The sequence below is a fragment of the Saccoglossus kowalevskii genome, chromosome 19 (assembly GCF_978046115.1).
Source record: "Saccoglossus kowalevskii chromosome 19, keSacKowa6.1, whole genome shotgun sequence".
In the NCBI taxonomy this organism is placed as follows: domain Eukaryota; kingdom Metazoa; phylum Hemichordata; class Enteropneusta; family Harrimaniidae; genus Saccoglossus; species Saccoglossus kowalevskii.
Window position 1 is genome coordinate 13,525,634 of NC_140659.1, and position 16,000 is coordinate 13,541,633.

General features: G+C 34.5%; 1 protein-coding gene across 1 annotated transcript in view; it reads left to right on the forward strand.

Moving 5' to 3' along the window:
* The window catches only part of LOC100371322 (protein FAM149A-like), a 55,561-nt gene extending 46,040 nt beyond the window's left edge, over nucleotides 1–9,521 (forward strand). Inside the window, exons 5-13 of the mRNA XM_085494116.1 lie at nucleotides 2,776–2,931; nucleotides 4,017–4,204; nucleotides 5,088–5,218; nucleotides 5,727–5,806; nucleotides 6,068–6,241; nucleotides 7,586–7,727; nucleotides 7,908–8,036; nucleotides 8,163–8,265; nucleotides 8,367–9,521. Of these exons, the coding sequence (XP_085350242.1) occupies nucleotides 2,776–2,931; nucleotides 4,017–4,204; nucleotides 5,088–5,218; nucleotides 5,727–5,806; nucleotides 6,068–6,241; nucleotides 7,586–7,727; nucleotides 7,908–8,036; nucleotides 8,163–8,265; nucleotides 8,367–8,464 (1,201 nt within the window). The 3' untranslated portion in view covers nucleotides 8,465–9,521. The remainder of the gene's footprint in view (nucleotides 1–2,775; nucleotides 2,932–4,016; nucleotides 4,205–5,087; nucleotides 5,219–5,726; nucleotides 5,807–6,067; nucleotides 6,242–7,585; nucleotides 7,728–7,907; nucleotides 8,037–8,162; nucleotides 8,266–8,366) is intronic.
* Nucleotides 9,522–16,000: the final 6,479 nt, after the last annotated feature.

Here is a 16,000-nt window from a genome sequence, read left to right on the forward strand (position 1 = left end):
AATGCACTGATGCATAGAGGTGAATTTATACCACTAAAATGCAAATTTCAATGCCAGTGCTCATTTTGACTCATCACTCAGTGTGTTTACATTAATACAACCACACCTTCCTTCCTCTCTCTACCACTTCAGACAATTATACAAGATGAATCTCCATAGCAACAGTATGAGATTACTGATGTTATGAAACATCCAATTTGCATTCCTATGTGACAAAGTTTCACCCACAGTAAAAATATTTCAAATCACAGATTGTTTCACCTGAAATAATTGTTAAATAAATTAAATCGTGTGTAATCAAAATGATCAAAGTAATAGCCAAATTTGCAAGTTCTTATGAATTTCTAACAGTTGCTTTGTATTCTCATAGTACCAATTTTACCTTGTCTGTATCATCATATAAAAATCAAGGTATATGAGGAGAAAATGTCTGTCTTTAATATTGTAATAACTAGTTTGGGGTCTTGGCTAAGTTTGATTTTGGTATATGTATATTTTTCAAGATGAAGGTTAAATTTCTTAAAATTGTTGTTTTCTTGTTGATCAGATAAAAGTTGTTATCTGATCATCTTCCGATTCGGGAATCTTATCAAAACTATGAAATGACAAGCAAGTTCAATAGACCATTTTCCGTACATTGCGAGAATCACGCGTTATGCGTGAAATCGAACGTAAAAACAGGACAAACAAAGGTCATAGCGTCGTAGTGGCGTCAAGCATCGCGTGGGATTCGACAAACGCGAAAGTATTTTGGGGACATTTCCATGCCTAATAATGTGCTGTCCACATTTGATGATAGGCAATTTCGATTAAGTAAGGGTATTCGGAAGCAATATTCTTCTGTCGAAGATTGGCCGGTCGGTGTGAGCTACGAAATAAGGAAATTCGAGTTCAAAATCAAATCATTCGATTTTTGCGGCAGACGTTCGACGCGCGTCTTTCATGCATCCCGCGAGATCTCGCAATTGTACGGAAAATCACCTATTTTGGTGTAACTATCAAGTGAAATTTACAAGATATGGGGTACAATTTGGCTGGAATAAAAAAAATAATACGGAAAGAATACTTTTATACAGCTGGTAATAAGAACCAGATGTTAGTAATGTGTTCTCCAAAATCTGTCAATTAGAAAATAAGCTTAAGTTAACTGATATGTTGTTTTCATTACGAGTATAAATCAAAAAAGGTTACAATTACACTGTAGTTTGTTTTCCAGCTTTTTTCAGCCAGAATTATTCCCACCTAAATTTAGCAATTTTTTTTTTTACACAAAATGTTGATTCATTATTTTAATTTGTATCCATCGATATATCCATTCATTCATCCATCCACCTATCCATTTGTTATTTAATCTAGTTCCTCAGTGTACAATAGTTATGCTATATGTAATTCTAGGTACCCAGACCACTGACATTGATGTATCTGAGTGCCTATCCCTTGGGACCCAATATTGACTTAACTGACAGTTGAACATATATTAAACTGTAGTAATATTAAACTTCAACAACTGTACAAGAAAAAATGTGTTTATTTTACTCTGGAGTTTACACAACCACAATCACATGGCTACATTTCTATGGGATTTTGGTGATATTGCTGTTCTGCGTTATTAAAAAGTGTTTGTACAGTTAATATTTATCATCAGATCAAACCGCAATTAACAAATAGCCCATTTCATTATTATCATATAGCAACTATTGCTGACATAAAGGAATACTCAAGGCTAACAACGTAATACTCCCAGATGAAAAAGCTCAGCAAATTAAAGAATATGCAATTTACAGTATTTTTATATCACTTTGCATTCATTAAATATTCAATTTATGTAGTCCACCATCTTGATTTTTCAGCAAAACTGTAAATTGCATTCTCCTACATTTATAGAGTCCTTTCTTTAGGGAGCTTTATTTTGTTTGGCTTGACTTCCCCTTTACTTTGCATCCAAGCCTTGGTTTCCTATCCTTGTATCATACCTACGATTGAGTTGCCGTGAAATATTACAAAGTACATCAAAGTGAGAGTGAGGCTTGGAACGCAAACAGTCGGCAATGGCTGCAACATGATAAAAATGAATTTTGTAAGAAGGATTTTCAACGTTAAACGACTGTGTATGGTTTACAAGCGTCCCTTAGTTCAATGGATGGGTTACAAGTCTAACCAAAAAAAAAATCTTCGACTTTGACCTTAAGGTCACTGTGTACTCTCAAATTAAACATTTGTGACTAATACAACAGTGACTTTATAGTAGCAACAGGGGTAAAACGTATTTAGCTGTGAGTCAAACATTCTTTAAATGTTACTAAGTATGCTACTATACCAACCTATACACCATCTGAAAGCTTAAATATAGGTGAATACAGTAGTACATATGCCCTACCAATGCATGCTCAATCAATATTGTTATTGTGGTTTTTTTTTACTATTCAGACTATTGAAAACAATGTTTTTAACACTTCAGCCATGTTAATGACCTGTGAATTGCACAGCATATTGGTAATACCTAGGCTAGAGGAAGTGTGACGGGTGTAGCACTTTAAAGGCTGGTAGTCGCCACATCACACGTCATGATCAATATGGAACCCATAGCCACATACACAACACATGTTAAATACATTGTTTGTCGGCTGGAGGGATGATGTGCGGCAACTGTAGCATTTCATAGCTGATAGTCGTCATGTCCTGTTCGATAGGGACCCATAGCCGCCACGTACACAATACATAAAATACATGCACGACAACTGCCACCTTAATATATATATATTGTCTTTGTTGCAGACTTACAATTCAGGGTCACCATCTAGATGCCGTAGTGGCACCCACAAATACAGACACTAGAACAACATCACCAAATCATCAGTTCGCGCACCTTGAAGAAGAAATATTTGAAAGTGATGGATGTATAGAAGAATATCTAGCTTTCGATAAAATTGCGTAAGTGCCACAAGATAAGATTTGTGTGTATTTTAGGGGAATTTTAACTATTCCACCACCAGACTCCCAACCGTTTGTCGTTTTTTCTTATATTCTTCAATATTTCTGGAAATCAGTTCTCAAAAATTTGGCTATTTTTGTCCCAATCTTTTGAAGAAAAGTGCAGACTATTTGGTGATGAAAAGAAGGAACTGGTGGTGAAAAGATTAAAACTTCACTGTGTTAGTTTGTTACTACATTCTCTATTAATATGAATAATGCAAAGTGTACTCAATACTGAACTAATTGGAAATGCGAGTCAATAGAAATCAGTTGCTGCCTCATGGGTGGCTGCTATACATGTAGGTCAAATATTGTGAATAGTTTTATCACAGCCGGAAGTTATGTTTTCTATAACAAACAACAAATTGAGTTTACGATCAAAATATGATAACAGGTTTTGATTTTCACTAATCCACTGCATCAGTACAAATTTACAAAATAATTTATGAAAAAGTTGAATCACCTTTGCCAAGTACAAGATTGGTTTCTTTGTCTTGTGTCAGCCATCATAGAAGCTTTAGCATCCATAAATATCTGTAATACTGGTAGGCCATATGCATCTAGGTACATTTTCAGGGTATTATTGCTCTATAACGACAATAATTTCCAATATTATATGTACATGTACGTCAATTTCAGCCATGTTTAACTGTTTTTCAACTTCAATGAAAACTTACCTGCATTTTGGGATAATCTGGGAAATTCTCAATAATAGTTAATTAGTACTTTCGAAAAATACCAGGATATGGCATCGATGGTAAATGGAAAAAAGACTTAAAGTGATCAGAGATGTGTTCAGTCAATGTGGTGGTTAGCGTCTGACATTTGTGTTTTACAGTTTAAAATTTAGTTGCCTGAATGACTCGTTGGGGGCGCTCACACAGTAGATGTCTCACATTGAGGGCACACTTTAACAGAACTTTCTGTTTCTATTGATAATTCTACCACAATGTTTTTTACTTGATGCATGCATATCTTGTTCAAGACATTTTTTTTATTCAAAGAGTTTAGAAGTAAAATTCAAACACTTTTTTTGTTTACAGAGATGATGAAGTTATTGAACAGAAAAAATATCACAATCCACGGCCGCGAAGGCTGGGGTTTCCACCAATCACACCCAATGCATGTTTACAAGACACCATTAATAATCAAGTATTTGATGCGGCATGGAGTGAAATTATCACATGGTTACGGCCGTTGGTTAAAAAATATGTAGATAGAACTTTGGCAGGTAAGTTGTTCCTATCGTCCACTCGGCTAAGGCGTTTTTGCTTTCATATTTACTGTTCTGTGAATTTAATAAAATATTTCTTTATGCCCAATTTTCAATTTCAGTTGATTATTTTTTATTTCTGTATAGGACATATTAAACATCCACAAAAATGGTAGTAGTTCTAATCATTGTACCACCAATTTGTATAATTTCATAACAGCAGTGATGCAATACATTCACACGCCACCATGAAGCACAATTCCTTATGTCTTTTTCTTTTAGCACTGAAGTTGAAGGAATTGTGAAAATGTGGTATAGATAATAATCAGCCATAATACAAATTGTGTTATGTATGCCATTACAAAGTTTGTTGTTTGCTGTCTTCTCTGTAACTGTAAAATACTTTATTTTCGCTTGGAATTAATTTTCGCTATTTTCGCTGAAGGAATGATTCAGTGAAAATAAAATTTATTGAATATACATTTCTTCCTATATTTTACATTCAACTCGTCATAAATCAGTGAAAATAAACTCTGTACAAAACACCCAATAAGTCTTTTCAGCGAAAATTAATTCCAGCTAAAATAAAGTATTTTACAGTAATCTTTTTCTATGATGTGCTGCATGAAACTATGAAAACCTGTCTGAATCGGCTATATGCATGACCCTGAAGGTCACACATCCTGGTACTTTCTGAGGGTATTGTTGCCTTTTATCGGTAATAATATCCAATATTGTATGTCAACTGAAACTCTCATTGATAGTGAATTCATACCCCCGGAATGACCAGGATGTGTGGTATTTTGAACTCATGCATAAGATACTGCAAATAAAATCTTGTATGTCAGGTGTGTCCATAAACAGACTACGATTCATATCTGAAATCTGACTATACTTTTAGAAAATGAAGTGACAAGACAAATTGAAGAGAGCGATCTATTATCACAGCTTGGTCCACTAGAAAATGTTTATAACCTTCCCTCTCCTCCGTTGTCAAGGGGATTTCCCAAAATGGCATCAATACAATCAAGTGTAAGTAGATTTCATATTTTCCTCCTTCATATTTAGCAGTCAGTGCAGTCAGTAAAATTAATGACAAACAGTAAATACTTTTCCCCAGTAAACCTTACTTGGGCGACCATTTTTGTACAATAGACTTCTGGTTCAATCAGTCAAAAAACTAGTTCAAGTGCCCAATGTTTTTTCGGCGGTATTTAGAACCATTTAGTATTTAGTCATGAAAAATAATTTAGCAAAGTTTTAGTGAATTCATTATCAAAATGTGTAATAGCTGTGAGCGTTTTTTGAATTTTCGTCTATACGCACCAGCAACATTGCTCTGCACCTTCATGATATGTTTCCATTGTCCATGTGCTTAGATTCATGGTTCCCAGTTGATGTAAGTTCTTTGTATGTTGTTAGCGTTCCATCTTTAGCAAATTTCTTACATTTGTCAAATCCACTGATAGCCTTTCAGAGTACAATAATTAATGAAACTTGAGATAATGTGATAAACAGTTTATGTTGTGTTGTTTTATAGATGAAATTATCAAAGCCCATTAATTTAGCAGACGTCATGCAGATAGGCTCTAAAACAATCCATACAAGGAAGGGAAAAAAGTAAGTACATCTATTATTTATCAAAGTTACAATAAAAGAGTAATCACTTCTACTATGGCCTTCATGATTTTAATGTATTTTTTGATATGATAATATCTCGTATTTGACAAGACAAGGAGCTATTTCGCAACAGGCTGCTTGTTTACTTGTCTGAGCAGGCAAAATTTGATTTGTGTTTTTGTTTTTTTTAATCACAATATTCCATTGCTGGATGTGGTAATAAGATTTATAATGTAATAATTAAACAATTTTTGTTTTTAGTGACGATGCATTGACCAATCGACCTCATTCAAGTGCTTTAAATCGTGGTAGGCCATTAAGTACAAAATATCAAGGTCCAAGATATATGAATAGAAAACCTTTGAAGCCCATTGGGGATCGTTCCAAGACGCCCATGACGGATGAATACAGTTTACTAGCATTGGGAACAAAACTGTAAGTGAATGTTCTTGAAAACTGCTAATAGACTGTAAATGCATGAATTATTCACTGGGTTTTAATTATGCTACTTTCGCTAAATTAAATACATATAAACATGTAAAAATAACAATAGAACTCTGTTTCCTTGCCAAATTCCTTAACTTAGAATCAGTGAAGTTGCTCAAAATCATGAAATTAAATACCAGTGAAAATAAATCGTTTTACAGTATATTGATGTGGTATACTGTGTGATGTTGTGTCCTGATTTATTTTCTCTGATTCATCACCGACTGTCAAGGATTTCATTCCAGTGGGGCACTGGATAACAAATTCTCAGCACATTATGTTTACTTTTCTACAGCATATCATAGACGTAAATGACTGTCAAGCTTTTGTTGAAAAAAAGAAAGTCACAAGATTTAATTTTGTTCTCTTTCTTTCTTTTCATCGCATCCATTGTTAGCCTGACCTGATTATATTGATGGTTTTTAGTCCCTGTTTGAGCAAATTTCTAAATGGGGACTTATAATTTGGTCTTCATCCCTCCGTTCATCCGGAGTCATATTTCAGAAACCTGTGGACCAAATCTGTTCATTCTCTGCATGTGCCTTATACTTTATCTGGGACATATGCAGTAGTTTACTGATTCAATTCAAAGATCAGATCAAAGATGGTCGACTGGCAGCCATTTTGTTTTTTGAAATTGTGGCATCTTATGCATGTTCAAGTTTGGTACTTACATTGTACATTTTAGATTACATGTCCATGACAAATTGTTTTACAATCAGATCAAAGATGGCTACCTGGCGGCCATCTTGCTTTTTGAGCATACTACTGTATCTCCAAGGCTTATGGACCATTTTCATTTATATTTGAGAGAATGGAACGTTATTTGAGGAGCTAGAAAAGTATCACGTCAAATAAAATCTTGCGGGCCATTCGCAGCTTTGGTCTATTCGGAATCAATTTTCACTTAAATTTAGTGCAGACAATCATGCAGACTCAAATTAAATGACAAATCATTTTTATATGCACTTTTATTTGTATTTAAATACAAATAAAAATATGACATCGGATCAAAACTTGAATTTTCGAGACAAAACATATTGAAAATACCTTGGTCTAATTGTGCAGTGAAAATTTAAGGGCACCAAAGCAGTCAAGAATCAAGGATTGGATTTTGAACCCATAATTGGCAGTTCATATTACATGAACCATGCATTGCCCCATTCATATTAATGATTATAGTCTATTTTGTTAGAGATGTTTTATACATACCCAATACAATCATTTAAGTAAACAAAAATTGACATAAAAATGTTTTCAGTTTTTGTGTGACTTCCATTTTTGTTATTTCAGGAAAACCCCAGCTGACCCACAACGTTTAGGCTCACCACCTCACCCCAGTATATCACCACCGTATCACACATGGTCAAACAGGTTACCACCAATAGAAACAGTGCAAGAGGAATATTCACCCACGACAAACCTCAAACATCCAGTAAGTCTAATGAAAGTCAGATTTTATGATTGTTGACACTAGAGGGCACTAGTTACAGAAATGTTTCTGAATATACTTTTACATGTCAAAACTGTTGTAAGTTATAATTAAATATTGTTATGACTGAAAATAAAACTATAGACCTAAGAATAATTCAGATAAAATTGTGTTCTTTTTCAGCGATTGGGCCGTTACAACTTCAATAGAATATCCAGTGCTGTGGGTGATGACACAACTCGGAGACCGTACCGTGAACGGTTAGCAAACTATCCTGACCCAAGACCCAATACTTCACAAACAGTCTACAGGGTAAGGATACTACCATACATTTCTTTGTATGAATTATGAAATTAAATGTGGAATTGCTGACCTTTAAAGTGTTTTTTTTTGTGGTGACCGCTTGTGAAATTCACAATCTTTCATTTTTTTTTCCAGTCTGACACGCCTGCAGTCAGTGTCACTGGCATCAACAGAAGGTCATCAACACCGCAGTCATCACAATTTGCTGGTTTACTCAAATCAACTGGTCCCACTTCAGGTAAACACCTTTTTCACAATTCTGTATTGCTGGTCATTAAATTATTAAAATTTTGACAAATCTATATTTCTCATCTGTTCTTTTTTGTTTCTCCTCCCCAGCCAAACATGGAAAATTATTGGCAGGTATCCATGGTATCGGTATTGGCGGTTCTTCATCACACATGGACGTTGGGCAACCTTACTTCAAAGTGTCTTAGAAAACCTTGCAAATACAGTTTATCACCGAACAATGTTTGTTTTCGTAGCAAACCGTGATATCTTGATTACTGAAATGATTGTTTGTCCACAGCTGTTTATCAAAGAGCAAAAAATACATTAATGTTAAATATTACAAAATACATTCAATTTTGGAATGTGGCGATCTTACGGTTGTCTTGACGGAATCAGCTTACCCTACAATATTACTGCTGTGGATTCTCCAGTTCTACCTTTGGAATGACTTTAACGCAACGCAGCGAATGGAGACAAGACTAGAGCGACTGTCTCTGCAACAAAACTTATAACATCAGTCGGAATGGAAATTACTTCCGCAGAATCAAGGCTACTGAAACAATCAGTAGATTATTGAACCTACGCCATTTTATTTATACACATCGTCTGTACGATTGATTCAAAACTGTAATATCCTGTGTATCCTTCTCAACATGGTATTATACATGTCCATGACAGTTATCATACATAATTTTGTCCTAAATAACTGTCTAATTTGAGTTTACTTACAATGTAATACTATACACATTTTTGCGATCATATGTGGTTTATAGTTATTATCATTTTCCGTGATACACTGACTTTACAGGAGCATTTTGAGGAGATTTTGATCTGGTTATTGCCAAATATCTTTTAAACATCACAATGCTTAAAGCAGAAGTCTGTCTACACATAAATGAAAATACACAGAATTTATTCATTTTGCAATCAAGTGTACTCCAGGGCAATATTGAAAGGATATTGACCTATTAAGGGTCACCAGCCTAATTTTCGTAAAAATTTATGGTTGTATTTTAGTTGATAGTGGCCATTTTGGTTTTACCATAGGTCCTTATGGCAGAGATATGCCGTATCACAAATTGTAGGCTGGTGACATAGACTGAAAAAATCGTATCTTGTTAATGAGGGGGTACTTTTTATTCTAAATTAATTTTAACATTTAAAGAAGGCTGTTTTATTGTGCCATGAAACAATTGTATATAGTGATTGTATATAATAAACCAATAAACATTGTCATGCAATTTATGACCAATTTCTCAAAAATTATGAGTAGGCTTCTACCTTATCCAATGGAACACAGCAATGGAGTACTCTATCGTCTCTATTTATAATGTCCAAATATGGGCAATGGTTATCATATTTACATTGGCTGAGTAAAATATGTGGCATAGTAAAGCATCTAAAAATGCAGATTAAATTATTACTGTTTTCAGAGAGTACACTTTAAGACCAATCTGACAAATTTCTCCAACTGCTGAAGCAGCTACATCAAAATGTGTTAACATGCTTCTGTCAACATCGTACAAATACAGTCTTCAAAATCCTCAGAATATTATACTGTAAATATCTTAAAAACTCAAAATGACAGTTATTTAGGCAATTGTTACCATGGTAACTAGATTAGTTAATGTAATATAAGAGAAAATATGATTTACACAAAATTGTTTTAAGAGATACCTGTAAATTTAGTGTACATATGAATTATTTCCTCTTGTGCAAATTTTTATAACTAGTTGTCTGCTCATGTGTCTTTGCTTCAATGTTCTAATAATTGTTGTCTGATGTGTATTTTAATCCTGTTTCTGTACAAATTCATCTGCATTCACCTTTCAAACTATATACCCATTTTAACATTTACCAACTTGTGTTACCATATTGTTGACTTACCGTCTTTCAGCATGTTCATATGTCAACTAATATGGACATGTTGTTCACTTACCAACCCATGCCAACATGTTGTTCACTTACCAATCCATGCCAACATGTTGTTCACTTACCAATCCATGCCAACATGTTGTTCACTTACCAATCCATGCCAACATGTTGTTCACTTACCAATCCATGCCAACATGTTGTTCACTTACCAACCCATGCCAACATGTTGTTCACTTACCAACCCATGCCAACATGTTGTTCACTTACCAACCCATGCCAACATGTTGTTCACTTACCAACCCATGCCAACATGTTGTTCACTTACCAACCCATGCCAACATGTTGTTCACTTACCAATCCATGTCAACATGTTGTTCACTCACCAACCCATGCCAACATGTTGTTCACTTACCAACCCATGCCAACATGTTGTTCACTTACCAATCCATGCCAACATGTTGTTCACTTACCAATCCATGCCAACATGTTGTTCACTTACCAACCCATGCCAACATGTTGTTCACTTACCAACCAATGCCAACATGTTGTTCACTTACCAATCCATGCCAACATGTTGTTCACTTACCAACCCATGCCAACATGTTGTTCACTTACCAATCCATGCCAACATGTTGTTCACTTACCAATCCATGCCAACATGTTGTTCACTTACCAATCCATGCCAACATGTTGTTCACTCACCAACCAATGCCAACATGTTGTTCACTTACCAATCCATGCCAACATGTTGTTCACTTACCAACCCATGCCAACATGTTGTTCACTTACCAACCCATGCCAACATGTTGTTCACTTACCAACCAATGCCAACATGTTGTTCACTTACCAATCCATGCCAACATGTTGTTCACTTACCAATCCATGCCAACATGTTGTTCACTTACCAATCCATGCCAACATGTTGTTCACTTACCAATCCATGCCAACATGTTGTTCACTTACCAACCAATGCCAACATGTTGTTCACTTACCAACCAATGCCAACATGTTGTTCACTTACCAACCAATGCCAACATGTTGTTCACTTACCAATCCATGCCAACATGTTGTTCACTTACCAACCCATGCCAACATGTTCACTTACCAACCCATGCCAACATGTTGCTCACTCACCAACCCATGCCAACATGTTGCTCACTCACCAACCCATGCCAACATGTTCACTTACCAACCCATGCCAACATGTTGTTCACCACTGTCAATGTATTGTATCCCATGTTGATGTTTGTCAATATTGTTGCAAATTTATTGTTTGCTTTATCCAAGTATAATATAAAATGTACAATCTTGTTTTTATAGACAATCAATTTTACATATGTTCATTCTGTTTCTATATATTACTATTACTTTCTGTTTGTCTTCACAACTCGTTCACTATACGTTATATAATTGCAACGGTTTGCATTTTTACCACTTCCACCTTGCCAGTATTCTACCTCAAATGTTACCAAGTTCTTGCTGTTTAACAAAAATCACCATTGGCTCATTTTATGCTCCATACCCTTTGCAAATTAATAATTTCATGGTACATATTTAATGGTGTTTTGATTAGACTGCATACAACATGTGATTATACACATGACTGTCACATGACTATCACAGTAATCCATCCAGTTTTAACTGGATGCTTATTGTTAACTCATTTGAGAATTTTAAAAAGGTATTTTTTTTTTGAGAATGTAAGAATCATTTCTGTACATAACTTCACTGGACAAATGTGTTGAAACATGCCATGAATATCAATCACGACAAAGCACATTGAAATACCTCAACTTGAAATCACTGTCTATTTTACTTTACTGAAATGCACATTAGAAAATAAGTATGGATGGCTGATCATTGGATGTTTGTTGAAATCTCTGCATAATTGGCGTCACATATACTCAAACGTAGTGTGATGTGTGGTATACTTTACATGCATATTGTACATATGCCATATGTACACAATGTGATATTTCATGTGTGTATATTGTATGTATGTATGTAATGTGATATGTTGTGCGTGTCAAGTGCCACCCTGTGATGTGTAAAACATTTCATGTCATATGCACACCATGTGACGTGTAAAACATTTCATGTCATGTGTGCACCATGTGATGTGTAATACATTTCATGTCATATGCACACCATGTGATGTGTAATACATTTCATATGTCATGTGTGCACCATGTGATGTGTAATATATTTCATATGTTATATGTGCACCATGTGATGTGTAAAACATTTCATGTCATATGCACACCATGTGATGTGTAATACATTTCATATGTCATGTGTGCACCATGTGTGCACCATGTGATGTGTAATACATTTCATATATATGTCATATGTGCACCATGTGATGTGTAATACATTTCATATGTCATGTGTGCACCATGTGATGTGTAATACTTTTCATGTCATGTGTGCACCATGTGATGTGTAATACATTTCATATGTCATATGTGCACCATGTGATGTGTAATACATTTCATATGTCATATGTGCACCATGTGATGTGTAATACATTTCATATGTCATGTGTGCACCATGTGATGTGTAATACATTTCATATGTCATGTGTGCACCATGTGATGTGTAATACATTTCATATGTCATATGCACACCATGTGATGTGTAATACATTTCATATGTCATATGTGCACCATGTGATGTGTAATACATTTCATGTCATATGCACACCATGTGATGTGTAATACATTTCATGTCATATGCACACCATGTGATGTGTAATACATGTCATATGTGCACCATGTGATGTGTAATACATTTCATGTCATATGCACACCATGTGATGTGTAATACATTTCATATGTCATGTGTGCACCATGTGATGTGTAATATATTTCATGTTATGTGTGCATCATGTGATGTGTAAAACATTTCATGTCATATGCACACCATGTGATGTGTAATATATTTCATATGTCATGTGTGCACCATGTGATGTGTAATACATTTCATATGTCATATGTGCACCATGTGATGTGTAATACATTTCATATGTCATGTATGCACCATGTGATGTGTAATACTTTTCATATGTCATGTGTGCACCATGTGATGTGTAATACATTTCATGCCATGTGTGCACCATGTGATGTGTAATACATTTCATGCCATGTGTGCACCATGTGATGTGTAATACATTTCATATGTCATGTGTGCACCATGTGATGTGTAATACATTTCATGCCATGTGTGCACCATGTGATGTGTAATACATTTCATATGTCATGTGTGCACCATGTGATGTGTAATACATTTCATATGTCATGTGTGCACCATGTGATGTGTAATACTTTTCATATGTCATGTGTGCACCGTGTGATGTGTAATACATTTCATGCCATGTGTAATGCATTTCATATGTCATATGCACATGTGATGTGTAATACATTTCAAATGTCATGTGTGTACCATGTGATGTGTAATACATTTCAAATGTCATGTGTGTACCATGTGATGTGTAATACATTTCAAATGTCATGTGTGTACCATGTGATGTGTAATACAATTCATATGTCATGTGTGTACCATGTGATGTGTAATATATTTCATGTCATATGTGCACCATGTGATGTGTAATACATTTCAAATGTCATGTGTGTACCATGTGATGTGTAATACAATTCATATGTCATGTGTGTACCATGTGATGTGTAATATATTTCATGTCATGTGCACCATGTGATGTGTAATACATTTCATATGTCATGTGTGTACCATGTGATGTGTCATATATTTCATGTCATGTGTGCACCATGTGATGTGTAATACAATTCATGTCATGTGTAATGCATTTCATGTCATGTGTAATACATTTCATATATAATACTTTACATTCACTATATGTGCCATATGCACTTACATATTTTACATTCATATAATAGCATTTGTTATTTTGTACTAGTATAGGAAACTAGGAACAACTGAGTTATGGCTTTGATGAAGTCCCCCTATGTTCTTAAAAACATTTCAATGCTACTGCCACTATGAAACAAGTTTGTCATTCACCTTATTTTATATATGTATATATATGTTTGTTTGAATTGAATGACCTCCTGAATACATCACTAGTTAATTAATGCTATTTTTGGTGTAATTTGGGTATATACGACATGGTATTTGTCATGTGTACTTCATGTGACATGGTATTTGTCATGTGTACATCATGTGACATGGTATTTGTCATGTGTACATCATACGACATGATATTTGTCATGTGTACATCATGTGACATGGCATTTGTCATGTGTACATCATGCGACATGGTATTTGTCATGTGTACGTCATACGCCATGGTATTTGTCATGTGTACATCATGTGACATTGTATTTGTCATGTGTACATCATACGCCATGGTATTTGTCATGTGTACATCATGTGACATGGTATTTGTCATGTGTACATCATGTGACATGGTATTTGTCATGTGTACATCATGCGACATGGTATTTGTCATGTGTACATCATGCGACATGGTATTTGTCATGTGTACATCATGCGACATGGTATTTGTCATGTGTACATCATGCGACATGGTATTTGTCATGTGTACATCATGCGACATGGTATTTGTCATGTGTACATCATGCGACATGGTATTTGTCATGTGTACATCATGCGACATGGTATTTGTCATGTGTACATCATGCGACATGGTATTTGTCATGTGGTATTTGTCACATACTATCACATTATATACTCATGACAAATATATGATTGCTCATCCTTATTATTAAATTTTTTTTTCCATGCTTATTATTTGCTGAGAAACTGATAACTATCAACCAGTTCAGCTCTCTTTACTCTATTTCTCAAACGTTTTTTTTATCTTTAGTTTAGTCTAATCTATACTCTAATCCAGGGAATTTTGTACCAACCCTCTACCAGTCCCACATTGCACAGACTGCATAGTATCCAATAAGCCAACTTGATGAAATAATGCAATTCTAACTTCCAGAAAGACTCAAGAAACAATGGAAACATATTTAGCCACGATATATAAGCTACCTTGCCTATTCATTCACCCTATTCTATACTAAACAAATTTATGAATTTTTTTTTTTTTTAAAGATTTAAAGATATATCTATATAAGATGATGGGTATTAAGGCCCAAGTGGGGTTGTTTTATGTGAAATCCATGTTTCTTTTATTATGTTTCTTTAGTTATCCATTTCTTACAGTCCATCTTGGCTTGAAATTTGAGCACAGCTGCAAGAGCATTCCTTTCCTATTTATAAAATAACACACACTGTATATTGATTTTAAATTGTTCAGTTGCATATCTTGATTTTATTGTTGAGGGCGCTATACTGTTTATGTTAATTAGGTGACAGTTAACAGGACAAGGTATCTTAAAAACAAGTACATGTATTGTGAATATAGCAGAGGTGTTTTTTTTCTGGTGGTCAATAACCACGAATTACATTGAAAAAAAGTATCTATTTTAACTATTTTATGAAAAAAGCTTTTAAAAGTGCTTTAATTTCAAGTTGTCACACATTAAATTCCCAAACTTATTTGCTTGTAAATTGTTATCATTACCAAGATTATTATGTGTAATTACCCTGGTAATTTTGTATGTGTGAGCAATGCATATTTAAATGCTTATTTTCATAAATAAATTTAGCAGAACTTTTTTATTAAATAAATATTTCCATATTCATGAAATTGAGTGCGTTTTTTTGATATCATAACCATTATGGCGGTATTCACGGCAGATTATTTAGTATGTGGTGCCAAAGTTAGAAAAAATTATCAGTTTAACTACCGGTCAAGTTGATAATTTGTAATAACTGGGTTTATGACACAATCTTGCCAGAAACAGCCTGAAAATGAC